Below are 26419 nucleotides of genomic sequence, written 5' to 3' on the forward strand. Positions count from 1 at the left end.
AGAAAGTTCTTGATGATGTTCTCCCCGGCTACGCCAAATCTGGAGGCACCTTCACCAGGGCAGTTCGTAAGTACGGCGAGCACGTGTTTGCCCACAATCCGACGTTCTGCTGCGTCAAGCAGCCGCCTGGCAGTCAAAAGGATGCCTATTACGCCCTCCATCACATGCGGGCGATCATACGGGACCATAATCACCTTCTACTACCAAATAATCTCAAAGATTGGGCCGCGAGCTTGTTGGCAATCCAGGACGCGGACATCAGACAAGAATTCTTTCGCATCCAGTTGGAGTTTGCGGAAATCATCCATCAAGATGTCCTTCGTACCTCAGGGCAGTTCAACCTCAGAAATCAACCGTCCAACAGTGAGATAGACACAACGCTACAAATGCAGGCTGACAACGTCCGCGATTTCATGACCATCATGATAGACGGCGGCTTCATCCATGCTCCGGTCCCTTGAATCGAGTCCAAAGTAGTGATGCTATGTGTAGTTCTGAAACATCGATTGGCTCATGTTGTAATTAAACTTTAATGAACTTGTATGTCTCTTTGGTTTGGACAGTCGTTCAACTTAGATGTAATCGATGCTATTAATGTCTTGCTTTTCTCTTCCGATCCTTTTGTTGCATACTTATATATTGCTTATGTATTGTCTGTGAATTGCTACTAACATTTTGTTTGGCTAGTGCATAGAGATGCCGTCGTATGTCGTGTACAAGGGTAAGGTTCCCGGAGTCCATGACGACTGGGAGGAGTGTCGGAGACAGGTTCACCGTTTCAGCGGTAACAGTTACAAAGGGTACACCACTAGGGCGGAGGCGGAATCTAGATACACGTGCTATCTAGTGGGAGAGAGGAGGGAGCGTAGGAGGAACCGGATGAAGACCAGTTTCATCGCGATTATGCTCATCGTGATGACCGCAGCTCTCTTCTATGTGATGGTAGTTTAGATGATCAATATCGACTTGTAATGTGAAGACAAACTCGCTACTCGCGGTCTCGAGACTTGTAATGTTCTATCTTTGTTCGGTCTTTTGAATTCGGAGACTAATATGATGATTTGTATGCGGAGACTAATATTCTATTGTATTCGATGAATTTGCTGTTGCTGTGTGGTGTTGTCTAAATTCTGTCCAATAATATATTTTGTAACCTGTGAAAATATCACAAAAGAAAAAAAATAATCCCTAATATTCATACTAGTGGTGCACCACTCAAGACACTAATGGCGCACTGTAAAAATGACACTAATGGCGCATTAGTGGTGCGCCATTAGTATTTAATTCGAATGGCTTGGTGCTAGTGGCGCATCAGTAGTGCGCCATTAGTAGGCAAAACTGGTGCGCCACTAGCTTGCCTTTTCCTAGTAGTGTCGCTCTTGATTCATCGCATATCCCAGTACACCGCCGGAGGTATTCACATAGAGTCATATTTTTGTTCTAGTATCGAGTTGTAACATTGAGTTATGAGTAAATAATAGTGTGATGATCATCATTATTAGATCATTGTCCCGTGTGAGATGAAAAAAAGGAGGCCAAAGAAGCCCAAATAAAAAAGAGAGGCCAAATAAGCCCAAACAAAAAAATGAGAGAAAAAGAGAGAAGGGACAATGTTACTATCCTTTTGCCACACTTGTGCTTCAAAATAGCACCATGATGTTCATGATAGAGAGTTTCTTATTTTGTCACTTTTTTATACTAGTGGGAATTTTTAATTATAGAACTTGGCTTGTATATTCCAATGATGGGCTTCCTCAAAATGCCCTAGGTCTTCGTGAGCAGGAAAGTTGGATGCACACCCACTTAGTTTCTTTTTGAGCTTTCATACATTTATAGCTCTAGTGCATCCGTTGCATGGCAATCCCTTCTCCTCACATTGACATCAATTGATGGGCATCTCCATAGCCCGTTGATTAGCCGCGTCAATGTGAGACTTTCTCCTTTTTTTGTCTCCTCATATAACCCCTATCATCATACTCTACTCCACCCATAGTGGTATATCCATGGCTTGCGATCATGTATTGCGTAAGGGTTGAAAAGGCTGAAGCGTGTTAAAAAGTATGAACCAATTGATTGGCTTGTCAACGGGTTATGCATGATGGGAGCATTTTGTGTGACAAAAATGAAGCATGGCCAAACTATATGATTTTGTAGGGATAAGCTTTCTTTGGCTATGTTATTTTGGTAAGACATAATTGCTTGGTTAGCATGCTTGAAGAATTACTATTTTTATGTCAATATTAAACTTTTATCTCGAATCTTTTCGATCTGAACATTCATGCCACGGTAAATAGAATTACATTGAAAATTATATTAGGGAGCATTCCACATCAAAAATTCTGTTTTTATCATTTACCTACTCGAGGACGAGCATGAATTAAGCTTGGGGATGCCTGATACGTCTCCAACATATCTATAATTTTTTATTGTTCCATGCTATTATATTATCCATCTAGGATGTTTTATATGCATTTATATGCTATTTTATATGATTTGTGGGACTAACCAATTAACCTAGAGCCCAGTGCCAATTTCTATTTTTTTTCTTGTTTTGAGTATCGCAGAAAAGGAAAGCCAAACGGAGTCCAATTGACCTGAAATTTCACGGAGATTATTTTTGGACATGAAGAAGCCCACGAAGTATCGGAGATGGGCCAGAAGATTCCCGAGGCACCCACGAGGGTGGGGGGCGCGCCCTACCCCCCTGGGCGTGCCCCCTACCTCGTGGCCACCTCGGGGACCCCACTGACTCCAACACCTCTTATATATACCCAAACTTCTAGAAAGAAACATAGATCGGGACTTCCGCCGCCGCAAGCCTCCGTAGCCACCGAAAACCAATCTAGACCCATCCCGGCACCCTGCCAGAGGGGGGAATCCCTCTCCGGTGGCCATCTTCATCATCCCGGTGCTCTCCATGACGAGGAGGGAGTAGTTCACCCTCGGGGCTGAGGGTATGTACCAGTAGCTATGTGTTTGATCTCTCTCTCTCTCATGTTCTTGATTCGGCACGATCTCGGTATATCGCAAGCTTTGCTATTATAGTTGGATCTTATGATTCCCCCTCTACTCTCTTGTGATGAATTGAATTTTCCCTTTGAAGTTATCTTATCGGATTGAGTCTTCAAGGATTTGAGAACACTTGATGCATGTATTGCATGTGCTTATCTGTGGTGACAATGGGATATTCACGTGATCCACTTGATGTATGTTTTTGTGATCAACTTGCGAGTTTCGTGACCTTGTGAACTTATGCATAGGGGCTGGCACATGTTTTTGTCTTGACTCTCCGGTAGAAACTTTGGGCACTCTTTGAAGTTCTATGTGTTGGTTGAATAGATGGATCTGAGATTATGTGATGCATATCGTATAATCATACCAACGGATACTTGAGGTGACATTGTAGTATCTAGGTGACATTAGGGTTTTTGTTGATTTGTGTCTTAAGGTGTTATTCTAGTACGAACTCTAGGATAGATTTAATGGAAAGAATAGCTTCGTGTTATTTTACTACGGACTCTTGAATAGATCGATCAGAAAGAATAACTTTGAGGTGGTTTCGGACCCTACAATAATCTCTTCGTTTGTTCCATGCTATTAGTGACTTTGGAGTGACTCTTTGTTGCATGTTTAGGGATAGTTATATGATCCAATTATGTTATAATTGTTGAGAGAACTTGCACTAGTGCAAGTATGAACCCTAGGCCTTGTTTGAACGCATTGCAATACCATTTGTGATCACTTTTATCATTAGTTACATTGCTGTTTTTATATTTTCAGATTACAAAAACCTATATCTATCATCCATATTGCACTTGTATCGCCCTCTCTTTGGCGAACTAGTGCACCTATACAATTTACCATTGTATTGGGTGTGTTGGGGACACAAGAGACTCTTTTTTATTTGGTTACAGGGTTGTTTGAGAGATACCATCTTGATCCTACGCCTCCCACGGATTGATAAACCTTAGGTCATCCCCTTGAGGGAAATTTGCTATTGTCCTACAAACCTCTGCACTTGGAGGCCCAACAAAGTCTACAAGAAGAAGGTTGTGTAGTAGACACCAGTTGTCTCCCAACATGCGCTTTTGTTTATAGCCATTAAGGTAGGCTTGAGAATTCAATGATGCTCACATAAAAGATAGCAATTGAAACACGAAGACAGAATCATAAAACATGTGACTAACATATTTAAGTCTAACATACTTCCTATGCATGGGAATTTTATATGCAAACAAATTATCGAGGCAAGCAAAAACTAGCATATGCAAGGAAGAAGGAAGAAACAATGGCAATATCAACATGACGAGAGGTAATTGAGTAACATGAAACTTTTTACCACCATATTTTCCTCTCTCATTACATTTGGGATCATATTCAAATTCAATAATATAGCTATCACATAACATATTCTCTAGATGATCCACATGCATGCAAAGTTGACACTCTTCCAAAATAGTGGGATTAACATTAACTAAAGTCATGACCTCTCCAAACCCACTTTCAATATTATTGCAAACATATTCATCATGAGTCTTAAATAAATATTCAAGATCATAAGAAAAATCACCCCAATCATAATCATTGCAACAAGTATTGGACATAGTAAATTTAGCATCCCCAAGCTTAGGGTTTTGCATATCATTAGTACAACTGACATTAATAGAATTTATAGTAGAAACATTGCAATCATGCTTTCCATCCAAGGAGCTATCGTGAATCACTTCATAAATTTCTTCTTTAACACTTAATCACAATTTTCATATTCATGAATTTCAAGCAAAACTTCATAAAGATAATCTAGTGCACTCAACTCACTAGCAATAGGTTCGTCATAATTGGATCTCTTAAAGATATTTCCAAGTGGATGAGGATCCATAAACTCTTAGCTTATATTTTTTCAATATAATACACAATTATTCCAAGCAAATGAGAAAACAAACCAAGTATGAAATAAGGGCAAACGGAAAGAAGGCGAATAAAAAGGCAAATCTTTTTGTATTTTTCTGAAAATAATTTTAGAAATGGGGGAGAGGAAAACGAGAGGCAAATGGTGAATAATGTAATGCAAGAGATGAGAGTTTATGATGGGTACTTGGTAGGCTTGACGTAGATCTCCCCAGCAACGGCGCCAGAAATTCTTCCTGCTACTTCTTGAGTTTGCGTTGGTTTCTCCCTTGAAGAGGAAACGGTGATGCAGTAGAGATAAGTATTTCCCTCAGTTAAGAACCCAGGTATCAATCTAGTAGGATAAACGCGCAAGTCCCCAATAGATGCACCTACACAAAAAATCAAACACTTGCACCCAACACGATAAAGGGGTTGTCAATCCCTTCACGGTCACTTGCAAAGGTGTGATCTGATAGAGATTGATAAAAATAAATAAAAGATTAAATATTTTTTGAGTTTTTGGTTTCTACATCTAAAAATAAAATATTACAAAGTAGTAGATCGGAAAGAAAATATGATGGAAAATAGACTCGGGTGTCATAGGTTTCACTAGAGGCTTCTCTCTTGAAGGCAAATAAGACGATGGGTGAACAAATTACTGTCGAGCAATTGATAGAAAAGCACAAAGTTATAACAATATCCAAGGCAATGATTATGCATATAGGCATCACGTCCATGTCAAGTAGACCGACTCCTGCTTGCATCTACTACTATTACTTCACACATCGACCGCTATCCAGCATGCATCTAGAGTATTAAGTTCATAAAGAACGGAGTAACGCCTTAAGTAAGATGACATGATGTAGATGGATAAACTCAAGAAATATGATGAAAACCCCATCTTTTTATCCTCGATGGCAACAATTCATTACATGTCTCGCTACCCCTACTTTGTCACTGGGTGAAATCATGCAAGATTGAATCCAAAACTAAGCACCTCTCCCATTGCAAGAAAAAAAAATCTAGTTGGCCAAACCAAACCGATAATTTGAAGAGAAATACAAAGATATCAAATCATGCTTATGAAAATTCAGAGAAGATTGAAATAATATTCATAGATAAGCTGATCATAAATCCACAATTCATCGATCTCGGCAAACACACCGCAAAATAAGATTACAGCGGATAGATCTCCAAGAACATCGAGGAGAACATGGTATTGAGAATCAAAGAGAGAGAAGAAGCCATCTAGCTACTAGCTATGGACCCGTAGGTCTGAGGTAAACTACTCACGCTTCATTGGAAGGGCAATAGGGTTGATGTAGATGCCCTCCGTGATTGAATCCCCCTTCGGCAGGATGCCGGAAAAGGCCCCAAGATGGGATCTCGCGAGAACAGAAGGTTGCGGTGGCGGAAAAGTATTTTTTGGATGCCTTTGAGGGTTTTGGAATATATGTGAATATATAGGATGAAGAGGTAGGACAGGGGACTCTCAAGGGGGGCACAAGGTAGGGCCCCCTCTAGGGTGTGCCCTCCACTCATGGGTCTTCTGGCTTGGACTCCAAGTCCTCTAGGTGTCTTCTGGTCCTAGAAAAATCATCATAAAGTTTTATTCCATTTGGAATCCATTTGATATTCCTTTTCTTCGAAACTCAAAAACAAGGAAAAAAACAAAAAATGTCACTGGGCTCTAGGTTAATAGGTTAGTCCAAAAAATAATATAAAGTAGCAAATTAATGCATATAAAACATCCAAAACAGATAATATAATTGCATGGAACAATCAAAAATTATAGATACGTTGGAGACGTATCATATATCTCTCAGACTCGATTACACAGAGGGAACATAGAGCAAAACTCAAAGCTAGATCATACTATATATTTATTCTAGTAAACCGAAATATAACCAAAAGTATCGAACTAAGAAAAACGATAAAGGTAAAGGTGTGATGGTGATATGATACCGGGGCACCTCCCCCAAGCTAGGTAGTTGTGAAGAGGACTTCCCATACCCGTGTATTTAGATTTCTTTTTTCAGAGGTGGTGATGATGGAGTTAAAGATGTATCTGTCAGCTTCATTAAGGTACCCTTAAGGTCCTGCAATTCTCGTAGCACGTGTTGGAGCATATTCACATTCTTCTGAATTTCCTCCAAAAGATGCTTATTTTCAGGCCACCAAGAACTTTTCCCTGCATCACATTCACTTTGACGAGATATGCCCAATTGGAGGGGATATGTGCATGAGAGGTATTCTCCACTCCATAGTTACCAACCAAATTATGAAAGTTGTTTTGATGTAACCTGTTTAAGGGCCTCCTAGGGGGAGCCCTTCTCGTATCTCTTGGCCTTTCATGGATGCTTATAGTCCCTGTTGCTTGATGGGGATTTGGGATAATGGAGATGCCGGCCAGAGTACCTCTCTCTGAAGCCGGAGGCTGAATCTCAAGCGAATCTCCTCCATACTCCTCCATTGTGACTCTCTTGGGATCCTCCCTCCCGAGTTCCATCTGCATCAACCAAGCATCGTCTTCCACGTTGTTGGAGGAGGGAGAAGACATGATGCCTGGCCATGAAAACTCTGGCAGAAAACAGCTTGAAACAAGAACAGAGGATTTTGCCGTGGTACGTTGGTCAAAACCTTAGGGAGATTATATAATGAATTTTTACCAAGCAAAAGAAGTATTCCACAAGAAAACTGAGTCCATAGGGCACATGAGGTGACCACAAGCCAGGGAGGCGCGCCCAGGGGGTAGGGCGCGCCCCCAAGGCTTTTCGCCTCCTCGTGCACTTTTTGGACTACCTTTAATTTTCCTAATTTTTTAAATATTCCAAAATGGAGTAAATTTTCCATGGGAAAAGTTTTGGGGTTGGTTTACTTACCGTACCACATACCTATTCCTTTTCGGAGTTTGAAACTTTCTGGTAGGTCTCCCATATGTACTAGTCTAGTGTTATGGTGTTTATAATATTGGTTTCAAAATTTATGGGAGTACCTGAGATATAATGTTTAATTCTTTGCCCGTTTACCACCTTTGGGTTATTTCCCTCGACGTTATTAATCTTGATGGCACCGAAATGATAAACTTCCTCGACGATGTAAGGCCCTTCCCATTTAGAGGGAAGCTTCCCTGCAAAAAATCTAAAACGAGAGTTGTATAGCAAGACAAGGTCACCTACACTAAATTCACGTTTTTCTATCCTTTTGTCATGCCATCTTTTAACTTTTTCTTTAAACAACTTGGCATTCTCATAGGCTTGGGTTCTCCATTCATCAAGTGAGCTAATGTCAAATAACCTCTTTTCACCGACAAGTTTGAAATCATAGTTGAGCTCTTTAATTGCCCAATAAGCTTTATGTTCTAGTTCAAGAGGTAAGTGACATGCTTTTCCATAAACCATTTTATATGGAGACATACCTAGAGTGTTTTTATAAGCAGTTCTATAAGCCCATAATGCATCATCAAGTTTCTTAGATCAATTTTTTCTTGATCTATTAACAGTCTTTTACAAGGTCAATTTAATTTCTCTATTGCCTAATTCTACCTGACCACTAGACTAAGGATGATACGGAGATGCAATTCTATGGTTGACATCATATTTAGCACGCAATTTATGAAAAGCACCATGAATAAACTGTGAACCACCATCAGTCATTAAATAACTAGGAACTCCAAACCTCAGAAAAATAACTTATTTAAGCATTTTAATGGAGGTGTTATGATCAGAACTACTAGTCGGAATAGCTCCTACTCACTTAGTAACATAATAAATAGCAACCAAAACATGTGTATACCCATTGGCGGAAGGAAAAGGTCCCATATAAACAAAGCCCCAAACATTAAATTTGTTCAATAACGTGCGAATAATTCATAGGAATTTCCTGACGTCTACTAATATCATCAATTCTTTGACATTCATCACAAGGTAAGACATACTTACGAGCATCTTTGAAAAGAGTAGGACAATAAAAACTACATTGTAATACCATGTGTGAAGTTCTATCTCCAGCACGGTGTCCTCCATAAGCTTCGGAGTGACACTTGCGTAGGGTATATTCCTATTCATGCTCAGGAACACAACGTCTAAGAACACCATCTACTCCTTCTTTATAAAGGTTTGGGTCATCCCAAAAGTAATATCTTAAATAATAGAATTTTTTTTTCTTTTGCGGGTATGTGAAACTAGGTGGTATGAATTTAGCAACCATGTAATTAGCATAATCAGCATACCAAGGAGTATTATGAGAAGAATTTATGGCGGCTAGTTTCTCATAAGGAAAACTATCAACAATAGGTAGTGGGTCATCAAGAATATTTTCTAACCTGGACAAGTTGTCTGCTACGAGGTTTTCAGCTCCCTTTCTATCAATAATATGCAAATAAAATTCTTGCAGCAAGAGAACCCATCTAATAAGTGTAGGTTTAGCATCTTTCTTTTCCATAAGGTATTTAATAGCAGCATGATCAGTGTGAACAATTACTTTAGAATCAACAATATAAGGTCTAAACTTATCACAAGCAAAGACAACAACTAAAAATTCTTTTTTAGCAGTAGCATAATTTCTTTGCGCACTGATACGTCTCCAACGTATCTATAATCTTTGATTGTTCCATGCTGTTATATTATAAATCTTGTATGTTTTTTAATCATTTTATATCATTTTTGGTACTAAACTATTGACATAGTGCCAAGTGCCAGTTGCTGGTTTCTACATGTTTTTTACATCGCAGGAAATCAATACCAAACGGAGTCCAAATGCAAAGAAACTTTACGGATATTTTTTTGGACCAGAAAGACACCTAATGGGCCAAGGCTGTGCCTGGGGGTGCTCTGAGGAGAGCACAACCCACCAGGGCGCGCCAGGACGCCCAGGCGTGCCCTGGTGGGTTGTGCCCACCTCGGGTGCCCCCCGGACTTCCTCTTTGCTCTATAAATACCCAAATATTCTAGAAACCCTAGGGGAGTCGACGAAAATCATTTCTAGCCGCCGCAGAGTCCAGAACCACGAGATCCAATCTAGACACCATCACGGATGGGATTCACCACCTCCATTAGTGCCTCTCCGATGATGCGTGAGTAGTTCTTTGTAGACCTTCGTTGGGTCTCTCCGATGATGCGTGAGTAGTTTTCCGATGATGCTTCCTCTCTCTCGTTTGATTCTCAATACAATGGTCTCTTGGAGATCTACATGATGTAGCTCTTTGTGCGGTGTGTTTTTTGGGATCAGATGAACTTTGAGTTTATGATCAGATCTATGTTTTTATATCCATGAAAGTATTTGAGTTTGTTTGATCTCTTTTATGCATGATTGCTTATTGCCTCATATTTCTTCTCCGATATTTGGGTTTGTTTGGCCAACTTGATCTATTTATCTTGCAATGCAAAGAGCCACTTTGTAGTGGGTTCGATCTTACGGTGCTTGATCCCAGTGACAGAAGGGGAACCGACACGTATGTATCGTTGCTACTAAGGACACAACGATGGGGTCTATCTCTACATAGATAGATCTTGTCTACATCATGTCATCATTCTTATTGTATTACTTGGTTTCTCCATGAACTTAATACAGTAGATGCATGCTGGATAGCGGTCGATGTGGAGTAATAGTAGTAGATGTAGGTAGGAGTCGGTCTACTAATCTTGGACGTGATGCCTATGTAATGATCATTGCCTGCATATCGTCATGATTATTTGAAGTTATATCGATTGCTAAACAGTAATTTGTTTACCCACCGTTTGCTATTTTTCTCGAGAGAAGCCACTAGTGAAACCTATGGCCCTCGGGTCTCTTTCTCATATTATTTGCCTATGCGATCTATTTTCCTCTGCTTTTAATTTCAGATCTGTTAAACCAAAAATAGAAAAATACCTTGCTGCGTTTTATTCTTATTTATTTTTATTTGGCATTTGATCTATCAATCTACTACAATTTATTCACGTCTATTTGCCTATCTTGAGGCAATGCTGCCCGAAAGGGATTGACAACCCCTTTTACATGTTGAGTTGCGAGTAGTTGTTATTTGTGTGCAGGTGTTGTTTTTGTTGTGTTGCTTGGTTCTCCTACTGGTTCGATAACCTTGGTCTCATAACTGAGGTAAATACCTACCACCTTGTGCTGCATCATCCCTTCCTCTTTGGGGAAATACCGACGTAGCTTCAAGCCGCTCAAGCACTGTCTAGAGTTTTGCTAGCATAATAAATAACATTCAATTTCTTATCAACTCTTTGTCCTAGAACAGCACCAACAACATAATCACCAGCATCACACGTAATTTCAAAGGGTAGGTTCCAATCAGGTGGTTGAACAATAGGTGCAGAAATCAAGGCTTTGTTAAGGATTTCAGATGCTTCTACACAATCATCATCAAAAACAAATGGAACATCTTTTTGGAAGAGATTAGCGAGAGGCATAGAAATTTTAGAGAAGTCTTTAATAAACCTCCTATAGAAACTAGCATGACCAAGGAAACTTCTTATACCTTTGATATCGTTAGGACACGAAAAATCAACTTTAGCTTTATCAACTTCAATACCTCTTTTGGAGATTTTATGTCCCAAAACAATACCTTCATTAACCATACACTACTAGGGAAAAGCATATACACATAATCTTACCAGCAGCGCGCATTAAAATAAGGCAGTGCTGCTAACTAGCACTAGCGCGCGCATAAACCTTGCTGCCGAAATAAATGTATCAGTAGCGAGCCCTCTCAAAGACGTGCTACCGCTAGAATTGCCACGACGCCGCCGCTAGGCTAGTTCTAGCAGCAGCTTGCTAATATGAAGAGCACTACTACTAGGGACCATAGCAGTAGCGCATTTACACAATAACCGCTACTGCTAAGTTTACTAAAAAAATTAGTCCCACCTCACTTCATGAAGAGAGTTTGTACCACCTTAAATATGTTACTTCTCAAACTTTCACAAGCACTTGGTCTTCATTGAACTCTATGTGTAGAATTTGTGGCCGCAATATGAGTGTTCACCAGTTCCTAAACCGGTGAGGACTCATATTGACAAATCAGATTGTACACAAAAAGATCATTGATGATCAATGTATTTTTGATGTCTATTTTTACATGCTGACACATAGCAGTAGCACGCTCTTTGTGAAAGGCGCCATTGCTAGGTCGTTTAGCAGTAGCGCCTTTAGCTGTAGCTCGCTACTGCTAAGACATTCCATCTCCCCCACTCTCCGATCTATCCGATCCACTCACACTCTCTCGATCTCCCCCTCAACCCTCACGCCAGTCCTCCCCGTCGCCCCTCCTCCGATCTGTGCCGCCGCCACCTCCTCCTCCTCGCTGGACTCGGTACTGGCCTCCTCCTCCGTCCTCCCTCTAGTCGCCGCTAGTCGGCCCCTCCTCGCTCCGCATTCCTCCTCCGTCCTCCCTCCACTCGCCGCCGGCTGGCCCCTCCTCGCTCCGTCTTCCTCCTCCGTCCTACTCTCTCCTCCCTCCTTGAGTCGCCCCTCCTTCTCCCTCCTCCCTCCTCCATCCACAACCCCTCCTCCCTGCTACATTTTGATTTAGTAGGCTAGTTGATTTAGTTGATTTAGAACATTTTGATTTAGTTGATTTAGTATGTAGATGATTTAGTTGATTTAGAACATATTGATTTAGTTGATTTAGTAGGCTAGTTGATTTAGTTGATTTAGTAGGCTAGTTGATTTAGAACATTTTGATTTAGTATGCTAGTGGATTTAGTAGGCTAGTTGATTTAGTTGATCTAGTATGCACCATTTTATTGTTATTTTTTCTGTACATGGATAGGTAGATGCTTTTGTTTTTTTGTAAGAAGTTATTTTTTGGCAAAATGTAGGTGCCAATTTAGTTAAATTTGCCACTTGTTTTTTAATCAATTATCTTAGGCAATAGGGGCAAAATGAGATGAAATGTCTTGGTAGGTGGTACCCTTATTTGGTAGATATTTGTGAAAAGTTTTTTCGGCAATAGGTGACACCGAAATGCTTTGTCCATAAAATTGCTTCTCGTGGAAGAACCAAAAATATCACATGCTACTGTTTTTCTTTCCTGTGAAGTGAATCGTTAATCCTTTGCTCATATTGCTTTAGGAAAATGGCACCACCACCACCAGCGCTATGTCGACTGTGCAAGTCACGGTGCGCCAGCAGCCTTGCAATTGGCAAGCTATTTGGCATCTACTTCCAGCCGAGTTTTTGTCATGCGGCAGCAAGAAATTAGATGAAATGTAACAACTATTTTATTTTTAGTGTTGGCATTACTGCATTGTGTCATTTTGCTTTTTTTACACAGATCGTCCCATGCAATGTGAGGTTGAAATTCAACAAGCTGACAGGAGACACCGTGACATTTGAGGCTCTTGGGGGGCCGTACACTATGGAGGTCGAGAAAGGACGCAATATGTCGCATATTGGAGGAGATGGATGGGCCCGTTTCTTTGCCCACATGCGTCTTATTGGTGGTGAGTTGATCAGCTTCTCCTTCAGAGCAGAAAGACCGAAGCTGGCTGTCATTTATCTCAACCTGGTGGAAGATGACGAAGATGACGAACATGATGAAGATAATGAGGACGCACTCGATGAAGATGATGAGAACCCACTTCATGAAGCCATCATAGCTAAAAGAATGAGGTTGAGCGAGGATGAGGTGCGCAACCTATGGGATATAATTCCGCCATGTGATGACTTTGTCGGGGTGCCATTCGTGACCCGCCTGACAAGTACCATGGTCGATCGGCATGAAATGGTATGTTATACGTACCGCCTGTAGTAATTTGATGATATATATATGCTTTATTGTTATACTTACAAATGCAAATTATTCAATGATATGCTTAGTAATTGGATGATATATATGCATGTAGTAATTTGATGATATATATATATATATATTCTATGATATATTTATTAGTAGAATTCATGATTAGTTAGTACAAATGCGTAATACTGTGTCTTTTGATAGTGTAGAAATCTAGACTTAATAGAAATATATTTGCAAGAGTATGCGCGAGGCTATTTATTAATTGATATGTTTTTCTTATTCAGAAATTGCCAAAGAACCTATCTGTGAGTTGTGGTATCGTGCCTGATGAAGAAGGCTCAGCTGGACTACGCCTTACCGCAAGGGGCTCTGATACGTCTCCAACGTATCTATAATTTTGATTATTCCATGCTATATTATATTCTATTTTGGACATTATTGGGCTTTATTATACACTTTTATATTATTTTTGGGACTAACCTATTAACCGGAGACCCAGCCCAGAATTGTTGTTTTTTTGCCTATTTTAGGGTTTCACAGAAAAAGAATATCAAACGGAGTCCAAACGGAATGAAACCTTCGGGAACATGATTTTCGGAACGAACATGATCCAGAGGACTTGGACCCTACATCAATACATCAACCAGGAGGCCACGAGGTAGGGGGGCGCGCCTACCCCCTGGGCGTGCCCTCCACCCTCGTGGCCTCCCTGTTGCTCCACCGACGTACTCCTTCCTCCTATATATACCTATGTACCCCCAAACTACCAGATACGGAGCAAAAACCCTAATTCCACCGTCATAACTTTATGTATCCACGAGATCCCATCTCGGGGCCTGTTCCGGAGCTCCGTCGGAGGGGGCATCGATCACGGAGGGCATCTACATCAACACCATAGCCTCTCTGATGAAGTGTGAGTAGTTTACCTCAGACCTTCGGGTCCATAGTTATTACCTAGATGGCTTCTTCTCTCTTTTTGGATCTCAATACAATGTTCTCGCCCTCTCTTGTGGAGATCTATTCGATGTAATCTTCTTTTGCGGTGTGTTTGTTGAGATCGATGAATTGTGGGTTTATGATCAAGTTGATCTATGAACAATATTTGAATCTTCTCTGAATTCTTTTATGTATGATTGGTTATATTTGCAAGTCTCTTCAAATTATCAGTTTGGTTTGGCCTACTAGACTGATCTTTCTTGCAATGGGAGAAGTGCTTAGCTTTGGGTTCAATCTTGTGGTGTCCTTTCCCAGTGACAGTAGGGGCAGCAAGGCACATATTGTATTGTTGCCATCGAGGATAATAAAGATGAGGTTTACATCGTATTGCATGATTTTATCCCTCTACATCATGTCATGTTGCTTAAAGCGTTACTCTATTCTCTTGAACTTAATACTCTAGATGCATGCTGGATAGCGGTCGATTTGTGGAGTAATAGTAGTAGATGCAGGCAGGAGTCGGTCTACCTGTCTCGGATGTGATGCCTATATACATGATCATACCTAGATATTCTCATAACTATGCTCAATTCTGTCAATTGCTCAACACTAATTTGTTCACCCACCGTAAATACTTATGCTCTCGAGAGAAGCCACTAGTGAAACCTATTGCCCTCGGGTCTATCTTCTATCATATTAATCTTCCAATACTTAGTTATTTCCTTTGCCATTTATTTTACTTTGCATGTTTATCATAAAAATACCAAAAATATTATCATATCATATCATATCTATCAGATCTCACTCTCGTAAGTGACTGTGTAGGGATTGACAACCCCTTATCCCATTGGTTGCGATGATTTATTTTTTTGTGTAGGTGGGAGGGACTCGTGTGTGGCCTCCTACTAGATTGATACCTTGGTTCTCAAAAACTGAGGGAAATACTTACAATACTTTGCTGCACCACCCTTTCCTCTTCAAGGGAAAACCAACGCAAGTGCTCAAGAGGTAGCAGGATCCGTCACCACCTGTACTTACCGCATGGACCCAAACGGTCGCACACACTTAAACTCGGTTGGGTGGAAGAGATTCCTTGTTGGCAAGAATCTTCATGTTGGACAGGCCATCCTAATTACTATTAGGAACACCCACCGCCCAGTCTTGAGGATGATGATCGTCGTCGATATCATCTAGAACTACATATCTATGTGTGTGGCTATATCATCTAGAACTACATATGATGATCGTCGTCGATATCATGTAGAACTACATATGATGATCGTCGTCGATATTATCTAGAACTACATATGATGATCGTCGTTGATATCACTTTGTACTGCTTCAGGATGCATGTTGAGTATATATGAAATTATTATCTTGTACTCCCTCCATTCCAAATTACTCGTCGTGGTTTTAGTTCAAATTTGAACTAAAACCATCACGAGTAATTTGGAGCCGAGAGAGTACTACCTAGTACCTATAATGCTTTATGAAATTGATATCTAGTAGTACCTAGTTTCTGGAAATTGCTTTTTATTGAAGCTGAAACGGGGTAGGAAGCCGGGGGGAAATGATGAAAGATATAGCAGTAGCACGGGGCCAGGAAATCGCTACAGCTAATTAATAGTAGCGCATTCCGGAAACGCGCTGCTGATATAGTCCATAGTAGTAGCGCCGGTGCAGACCGTGCTACTACTAACTGTTAGCTGTAGCGCCTTATTGGTAGCGCGGCTGCCCGCGCTGCTGATAGCCTCAAAACCAACGCTACTACTAGGGTTTTCCCTAGTAGTGATAAAGTGGCACTTATCCCAATTCAAGACAAGATTAGTTTCTTCAACATCTCTGCAAAATTTGATCAAGGTTGCTCAAGCAATCATCAAAAGAAGTTCTGTAAACGAAGAAATAATCCATGAAAACCTCAACAATCTTTTCACAAGAGTTAGAGAATATAGGAGTCATACATCTTTGAAAGGTAGCAGGTGCATTGCATAAACCAAAAGGCATACGTCTATAAGAAAAAGTACGGAAAGGGCAAGTAAAAGTAGTTTTTTCTTGATCCTCTTTTGACATAGGTGTTACCGTCGTTGGTGATCCACAACTGGTTTAGCATCTGGCTCCATATTAATTCTGTGCTGACATAGAGTGGGACTAATGCCCTTAAGATCATCAAGTATATGTAATATGTCTCCAACGTATCTATAATTTTTTATTGTTCCGTGCTATATATATTATCTGTTTTTGATGTTTTATATGCATTAATATGCTATTTTATATGATTTTGGGACTAACCTATTAACCTAGAGCCCAGTGCCAGTTTCTATTTTTTCATTGTTTAGAGTTTCGCAGAAAAGGAATAACAAACGGAGTCCAAACGGAATAAAACATTTGCCATGATTTTTCTTGGACCAAAATACACCCATGAGACTTGGAGTGCAAGTTAGAGGAGCCTCGAGGCAGCCACAAGGGTGGAGCGCGTGCCCAGATGGGGTGGGGCACGCCCCCCGACCTTGTGGGACCCTCGTAGCTCCCGTGACATAATTCTTTCGCCTATATATACTCTTATACCCCAAAAACATCCAGGGGAGCCACGAAATCACTTTTCCACCGCCGCAACCTTCTGTACCCGTGAGATCCCATCTTGGGGCCTTTTTCGGCATCCTGCCGGAGGAGGAATCGATCACGGAGGGCTTCTACATCAACACCATTGCCTCTCCGATGAAGCGTGAGGAGTTTACTTCAGACCTACGGGTCCATAGCTAGTAGCTAGATGGCTTCTTCTCTCTCTTTGATTCTCAATACAAAGCTCTCCTCGATGTTCTTGGAGATCTATTCAATGTAATACACTTTTCCGGTGTGTTTGCCAAGATCTGGGATTTATGATCAGCTTATCTATGAATATTATTTGAATCTCCTCTAAATTCTTATTTGCATGATTTGATATCTTTTAAAGTCTCTTCAAACTCTTGATTTGGTTTGGCCAACTAGATTGGTTTTTCCTGCAATGGGAGAAGTGCTTGGCTTTGGGTTCAATCTTGCGGTGCTCGATCCTAATGACAGAAGGGGAACCGACACGTATTCTATTATTTCCATCGAGGATAAATAGATGGGGTTTTCATCGTATTGCTTGAGCTAATCCCGCTACATCATGTCATCTTGCTTAAAGCGTTACTCCGTTCTTTATGAACTTAATACTCTAGATGCATGCTGGATAGCGGTCGATGTGTGGAGTAATAGTAGTAGATGCAGGCAGGAGTTGGTCTAGTTGACATGGATGTGATGCCTATATTCATGATCATTGCCTTAGATATCATCATAACTTTTCACTTTTCTATCAATTGCTCGGCAATAATTTGTTCACCCACCGTAATAATTTCTATCTTGAGAGAAGCCTCTAGTGAAACCTATGCCCCCAGGTCTATTTTCCATCATATAAGTTTCCGATCTACAATTCTAGTTTCCTATTTACTTTCTTTTGCAATCTTTTACTTTCCGTTCCATAAACGAAAAATACCAAAAAAATTACTTTACTGTTTATCCATCTCTATCAGATCTCACTTTGCGAATAACCGTGAAGGGATTGACGACCCCTTTGTCGTGTTGGTTTCAAGTTGGTGTTTGTCTGTGCAGGTATTCGGTCACTTGTTGCATAATCTCCTACTAGATTGATACCTTGGTTCTCAAAAATGAGGGAAATACTTACACTCCTTTGCTGCATCACCCTTTCCTCTTCAAAGGAAAAACCAACGGAAGTTCAAGAGGTAGCAAGAAGGATTTCTGGTGATGTTGCCAGGGAGATCTACACCAAGCGAAGGCATACCAAGTATCCATCATAAACTCTCATCTCTCGCATTTCATTATTCGCCATTCGCCTCTCGTTTTCCTCTCGCCCACTTCTCAAATGATTTTCGAAGAGATTCGCCTTTTCTTCGCCCCTCTTTCGTTCATCTTTTCTGTTTGCTCGTGTGTCGCCATCATGTCTGAAACTGGGTAGGTTATTGCTGAAAAGGATAGTAGTGTGGATGGGGGGAAACTTTGATGCTTTTGTTAATTTTGAACCTCATGAAGAAACTACCATCTTGCATGCTAAGAAATTCCACATTGGTAGCGGAAATATTATTGGAAAAGGGTTTATTCAATATTTCCTTACTTGTGCCGGTGCACTCCCCACTATGGGTGGATCTATCCTCCATAAAACTAGTAGCCCTGCGGATGCTATATCTTTGCTTGTTGTTGAACTTGAAAGACAATTTGTTCACATGCATCCATCCATGCAAAGGATTTTTCTAGAGTTTTCTAATATTGAGCATTCTTCTATTAAGCGCGCCGCCACTATATTCCTAGCCCATGTGTTTAGATTTATTATGAAAAAAGCTAGTGAAATTTTTGCTCATTACAAAGTAGGTGGTGGTCATCCTCCCATAGAGGTAATTCTCTTTAATCAAGAGGATATAATGCGCTTACGGTCTTTAGATCATGTTGCTTGCAACAAAAAATTTAGAAAGAGGGTTCCTACCGATGTTTTAGTTAATAAGATTTCTGAGCTGAATGATGATTTTGCTATTCAAAGCCGTGGGTGCGTTTCTCTCTTGGACATAAGCTCATGACTCTTTGCCAAAAGAATGCTTATAATGACGAGTTGGTCATACAATATGAAGGACCGAAGGATGAACCAATTTCTCGCGAGATTGATCTTGGGGACTCTTAACCCGTTAAATTTAGCCCTTTTGTTTACTTTTGCTTGCAACAAAGAAAACTTGCTGCTGAACGAAGGGAGTATGAGATGAGTTTTCGGGATTTTCCCTATCATTATTACGACAATACTTAGATATATTCGTGTTTTTATGCCTAGCTAGGGGCGTTAAACAAAAGCGTTTGTTGGGAGGCAACCTATTTTTATTTTTGTTCTTGATTTTTAGTTCCTGTTTTGCTTTGAATAAATCATCTAGCCTCTGGTTATATGTGGTTTTGTGCTTAAATTAGTGTTTGTGCCATGTAAGACCTATGGGATAACCTACGGTGATAGTTAATTTGATCTTGCTGAAAAACAGAAACTTTGCGCTCACGAAAAACAGAAACACGCTCCATCATTGTCATATTGCTTTGCATGATCATGTAGTTGACATCGTATTTGTGGCAAAGCCACCGTTCATCATATTATACATGTCGCTCTTGATTCATTGCACATCCCGGTACACCGCCGGAGGCATTCACATAGAGTCATATTTTGTTCTAAGTATCGAGTTGTCATTCTTGAGTTGTAAGTAAATAAAAGTGTGATGATCTTCATTATTAGAGCATTGTCCATGTGAGGAAAGGATGATGGAGACTATGATTCCCCCACATGTCGGGATGAGACTCCGGACGAAAAATAAAATAAAAAAAGAGGCCAAAAAAAGAGAGAAGGCCCAAATAAAAAAGGAAGGAAATAGAAAAGAAAAAAATGAGAGAAAAAGAGAGAAGGGACAATGTTACTATCCTTTTTGCCACACAGGTGCTTCAAAGTAGCACCATGATCTTCATTATAGGGAGTCTCCTATGAAATCACTTTCATATGCTAGTGGGAATTTTTCATTATAGAACTTGGCTTGTATATTCCAAGGATGGGCTTCCTCAAAATTGCCCTACGTCTTCGTGAGCAAGTGAGTTGGATGCACACCCACTTAGTTTTCTTTTTGAGGTTTCATAAACTTATAGCTCTAGTGCATTTGTTGCATGGCAATCCCTACTCACTCACATTGATATCTATTAATGGGCATCTCCATAGCTCGTTGATACGCCTAGTTGATGTGAGACTATCTCCCTCTTTTTGTATTCTCCACAACCACCGTCTATTCCACCTATAGTGCTATGTCCATGGCTCATGCTCATGTATTGCGTGAAGATTGAAAAGGTTTGAGAACGTCAAAAGAATGAAACAATTGTTTGGCTTGTCATCGGGGTTGTGCATGATTTAAATATTTTGTGTGATGAAGATGGAGCATAGCCATACTATATGATTTTGTAGGGATAAGCTTTCTTTGACCATGTTATTTTGAGAAGACATAATTATTTTGTTAGTATGCTTCAAGTATTATTGTTTTTATGTCAATATTAAACTTTTGTTTTGAATCTTACGGATCTGAACATTCATGCCAGAATAAAGAGACTTACATGGATAAATATGATAGGTAGCATTCCACATCAAAAAATTTATTTTTATCATTTACCTACTCGAGGACGAGCGGGAACTAAGCTTGGGGATGCTTGATAAGTGTCCAACGTATCTATAATTCTTGATGATTCCATGATATTATATTTTTTTGTTTTGGATGTTTTATATGCATTATTATGCTATTTTATATGATTTTTGGGACTAACCTATTAACCTAGAGCCCAGTGCGAGTGCCATTTTCTATTTTTTCCTTGTTTTAGAGTTTCATAGAACAGGAATACCAAAGGGAGTCCAAACAGAATGAAACTTTCGCCATGATTTTTCTTGGACTAGAAGACACCCGGGAGACTTGGAGTGCAAGTCAGAGGGGCCTCGAGGCGTCCACAAAGGTGGAGGGTGCGCCCAAGGGGGTGGGACGCCCACCCCCCAGACCTTGTGGACCTCTCGTAGCTCCCCTGATCTAATTCTTTTGCCTATGTATACTCTTATACCCCCAAAAACATTCGGGGAGCCACGAAACTACTTTTCCACCACCGCAACCTTCTGTACCCGTGAGATCCCATCTTGGGGCCTTTTCCGGCATCATGTAGGACGGGGAATCGATCACGGAGGGCTTCTACATCAACACCATTGCCTCTCCGATGAAGCTTGAGTAATTTACTACAGACCTATGGGTCCATAGCTAGTAGCTACATGGCTTCTTCTCTCTCTTTGATTCTCAATACAAAGTTCTCCTCGATGTTCTTGGAGATCTATTCGATGTAATAATCTTTTGAGGTGTCTTTGCAGAGACTCGATGAATTTTGGATTTATGATCAACTTATCTATGAATATTAGTTGAATCTCCTCTAAATTCTTATTTGCATGATTTAATAAATTTGCAAGCCTCTTCGAACTATCGATTTGGTTTGGCCAACTAGATTGGTTTTTCTTGTAATGGGAGAAGTCCTTAGCTTTGGGTGCAATCTTGCGGTGCTCGATCCTAGTGACAGAAGGGGAACCGACACTTATTGTATTGTCGCCATCGAGGATAAAAATATGGGGTTTTCGTCATATTGCTTGAGTTAATCCCGCTACATCATGTCATCTTGCTTAAAGCATTACTCCATTCTTCATGAACTTAATACTCTAGATGCATTATGGATAGCAGTTGATGTGTGGAGTAATAGTAGTAGATGCAGGCAGGAGTCGGTCTACATGACACAGATGTGATGTCTATATTCATGATCATTGCCTTAGATATCGTCAAAACTTTTCGCTTTTCTACCAATTGCTCGACAGTAATTTTTTCACCCACCGTAATAATTTTGTCACAGCCCTAGAATTCTGCTTTGTAATTAGTTGCATCAGTGAGTGGCATCCATGCATCATGTTTAAATTCCTTTTAAATGTGAATTGGGGAAAGTGGAAAGCGTCAGACATCATTTCTAAAAATGATCAACATTAAAAATTGCTTCAAACAAACCTAGGACGTGGCTTTGCTGGCTCTCTCCATTCTTGAAGGGAGATCGGGAGTTGGTCCTTCACAAGAACTCCGCACTGACGAATGAACTTGTCCGCAATCTTCTTAGGCGCTAATGGTTCACCATTAGGTTTGATGGCCTCGATATTGTACTTTACGCCCTCCTTCCACTTTTTGTTCGGGCCGCGTTTCCTGTTTCCTGAAGATTTGCTCGATCCAGATGGCTGAAAGAAGAAAGATCGATTCGTTAATATATCTTCAAGTCATTTAAAACATGTGATGATCACCAGATGCCCGCTTATATAAATATACATACCTCGCCGGTCTTTGTTGTTTCAAGATCAACATTTTCTTCGTCATGATCATAGTTCATGACTTCATCAATTTGGTCGTTGCGATCGAATATCATATCACCCTCCCCGGTGTTGTTTAGATATTCGGAGCCGTCATAATCTTCTTCATTCTGATCATCATCTGGCCCACGAGGATTGCGTATGATATTGAACAGGGCCTCTTCTCCCTCTCTGCCGGTATTGTTCGCCATAGGTTTTGTTTAACTAATCCAAAAGAAATATATTCAAATTACAATGCATGGATGCAATCAATTAATAAGGAAAAAGTGAACCAATCATAGTACATAATAAGCATCATCGAATATAATCTTGAATATGTTGTCTCGAATAATAGATATAATCTCGAATACATCGTCTCGAATAGTATATATAATCTCGAATAAATCATCTCGAATATTATATATCGAATACATCACTAGCTAGCTAGCTAATAAAGATCGAATGCTAGAGAGTAATCTAGGCGGTGGACAACCAAAGTGAAGGAACCATCACTGGATCATAGCTCGGGTGATCTCCCCAAAGAACCTGCCAGGTATTGGGGAACCTGACGTCCATAGCAGCCATGTAGAGATAGACATGCTCGTCCTCCTCCCTAACACGACGACGTACCACCACCGGCGGGGCCGGCTCCCTCCGCACCGAAAGTGGCCCACGCGAACGCCACCAAAGGAGATGAGGGTCGACGATGGGACCCGGGGCTGGGTTCCTCACCAAGCGTCGCGCCCCTGAAGGTAGCACCTCCTAGTGCCAGCCTTGCGGAGCCCAGTCCCGGACATGGGTCCTCTGAAGCAGGACATCGTCGCGAACGGGTCGACGGCGAGGATGCGGGCCGGGCATCGTCGACAACAAATACTATATGTCGCAAACATAAAGTAACATTTTTTAAATGATGGATTGTGATTTCATATATGCAAATTCTTAACTAAAACTAACATTTCTAATATTTCTATAACTAAAACTAACATTTCTAATATTTCTATAACTAAAAAAACATTTCTATATAACTAACATTTCTATATAACTAACATTTCTAATATAACTAACATTTCTATATAACTAACATTTCTAATATTTCTATATAACTAACATTTCTATATAACTAACATTTCTAATATTTCTATAACTAAAAAACATTTCTATATAACTAACATTTCTAATAATTCTATAACTAAAAAACAGAAAGATTGTGTGTGTGTGTGTGTGTGTGTGTGGTACATGGCGGCCGGGGCAGGAGCTCACCGGCGAGGCGCGACGACGGGGGGCGGCAACAGGGACGGAGACGGAGACGGCGACGGGGATGGGGCGGCGACGGGCCGGGCGGGGACAACGGGAGGACGGGGCGGGGCGCGGCGACGGGGCGCGGCGCGGCGGCGGGGACGACGGGGACGGGGACGGCGACAGCGACGGACGGTGACGGGGTCGGCGACGAGGGGCGGCGGCGACGGGGCAGAGGAGAAAGAAGCAAAGGGAGAGATGAGAAACTGACAAATTTTTTGAAGTGTTTTCTTATATAGAACAACCTTTAGTACCGGTTGGAGGCACCAACCAGTACTAAAGGTCTGTTTTGGCCAGGCCAAGCGGCGGGAATGGCACCCCTTTAGTACCGGGTGGTGGCTCCAACCGGTACTAAAGACCCCCCTTTAGTACCGGTTCGAGCCACCACCCGGTACTAAAGGGGGTGCGCTGGCGCAGGTGCGGTGTGAAATGTTTAGTCCCACCTCACTAGCCGAGGGGCGTCCGCACTGGTTTATAAGCCCAAGTGCGGTAGCTCCCTCAAGGTCCTCTCCAAAGCAGGCCTACTAGGCCTAAATGTTTTGTGCTGCCCTATGGGCCTACTGGGCCTTTGCGGGCCTGCATCCTAGCTCAACAACAGGTTGGGTTTCTAGTCGTATGCAGGCCGCTGTGACGCAGTAGGTGGGCTTTTTTTTCTTTTTTTTTGCTTTATTTATTTTTGTTTTATTTATTTTTGAGTTGTTTTTTGCTGTATTTAGAGTTTCTTTGTGAATATTTTTTCTTTAGGTACAAAAAATTACAAACTTTCTGTTAGTACCGGTAGTTTACAAATTTGAATAGTTTAAATTTTGAATTATTTGAAATTTGTGTGAATCACTAGTTTGTGAATAACTTAACTTTGAAAATAGATTTTTCGGTGATCCTTTTTTCTTATGTTTAATATTAGTGTGTTTTATCATTATATTCAATTTGGTAATTCTTAGGTTATTTAAAAAATGAAATGCCTTTGTAACGGATGAGTTTTCGTCCGAAACCCTCATACTTCGAAAGAGATTGTCCATTTCGTATACGAAGTGCATCCAGTTTTTGCGGTAACCCTCTCTACTTTTTTGAACATGCTATGTGGGTGAAATTATGATACCATGCCAACTTTCAACCTTTTCTGAGTTCATTTGAAATGCTTTTCAATTTCAGGGTCATTTAGCTGAAAAAATCAGTAAATGCATGAAAGAATTTGCTTGCACATAAAATTTCTTCGCATTTCAAATGCCAAAACACATAACTAGCTACCCTAACTATTACAGAGATTCCCTCCTGGGTGTGAAACACAGAAGAAAGTGATGATAGTGAAGCCGATCCCATCCCAGATCTTTGGGTGTAAAACTTTTTCTTCACGTGTGTCCCTTTGCGCCGTAGCCATGGAAAATCTTCATCATTTAACTGGATGCTCGGGTAAATATTCACTGTGAATGGAGCAATTTCATCAAACTTTTCATAATCTCCTGACATGTCTGTCTTGTCATCGACTCCCACGATGTTTCTCTTCCCAGAAAGAACTATGTGCTGCTTTGGCTCATCGTATGATGCATTCGCTTCCTTATCTTTTCTTTTTCTCGGCTTGGTAGACATGTCCTTCACATAGAAAACATGTGCCACATCATTGGCTAGGACGAATGGTTCGTCTGCATACGCAAGATTGTTGAGATCCACTGTTGTCATTCCGTACTGCGGGTCTTCCGTTACCCCGCCTCGTGTCATATTGACCCATTTGCACCGAAACAAAGGGACCTTCAAACCACGTCGATAGTCAAGTTCCCATATGTCCTGTATATAACCATAATATGTTTCCTTTCCCGTCTTGGTTTCTGCAACAAAGCGGACGCCACTGTTTTGGTTGGTGCTCTTCTTATCTTGGGCGATCGTGTAAAATGTATTACTATTTATCTCATACCCTTTGAAAGTCATTATATTCAAAGATGGTAACTGGGGCAGCAAGTACAGGTCATCTTCAATAGAGGCGTCATGCATGGTACGTGTCTGCAACCAGCTGGCGCAACTCCTGGTTTGTTCACGTGTAATCTAGTGATCAGACCGCTCCGGGTGTTTGGAGCGTAGCAAATTCTTGTGTTCATCCATATACGGAGCCACCAAGGCGGAATTCTGTAGAACTGTGTAGTGTGCTTCAGTGAGAGAATATCCGTCCATACATATTATTTGTTCCCCTCCTAGTGTGCCTTTTCCATCCAGTCTTCCCTTATGCCGCGATTCAGGAACACCAATCGGCTTAAGGTCAGGAATAAAGTCAATACAAAACTCAATGACCTCCTCATTTTCATGGCCCTTGGAGATGCTTCCTTCTGGCCTAGCACGGTTATGAACATATTTCTTTAAGTCTCCCATGAACCTCTCAAAGGGGAACATATTGTGTAGAAATACAGGACCCAAAATGTTAATCTCTTCACATAGGTGAACTAGGACGTGCGTCATGATGTTGAAGAAGGATGGTGGGAACACCAACTCGAAACTGACAAGACATTGCACCAAATCATTCTCTAACCTTGGTATGATTTCTGGATCGATTACCTTCTGAGAGATTGCATTGAGGAATGCACATAGCTTCACAATGGCTGATCGAACGTTTTCTGGTA

At 40.9% G+C, this 26419-nt stretch overlaps 1 protein-coding gene across 1 annotated transcript in view; it reads left to right on the plus strand.

Moving 5' to 3' along the window:
* Positions 1-12786: 12786 nt before the first annotated feature.
* The window catches only part of LOC147986203 (uncharacterized), a 67697-nt gene continuing 54064 nt past the window's right edge, over positions 12787-26419 (plus strand). The window contains exons 1-3 of the mRNA XM_087541916.1: positions 12787-12794; positions 12934-13084; positions 13169-13621. Of these exons, the coding sequence (XP_087398042.1) occupies positions 12787-12794; positions 12934-13084; positions 13169-13621 (612 nt within the window). The remainder of the gene's footprint in view (positions 12795-12933; positions 13085-13168; positions 13622-26419) is intronic.

The sequence above is a fragment of the Triticum urartu genome, chromosome 2A, assembly GCF_056163025.1.
Source record: "Triticum urartu cultivar PI428250 chromosome 2A, HENAU_Tu73, whole genome shotgun sequence".
Classification (NCBI taxonomy): domain Eukaryota; kingdom Viridiplantae; phylum Streptophyta; class Magnoliopsida; order Poales; family Poaceae; genus Triticum; species Triticum urartu.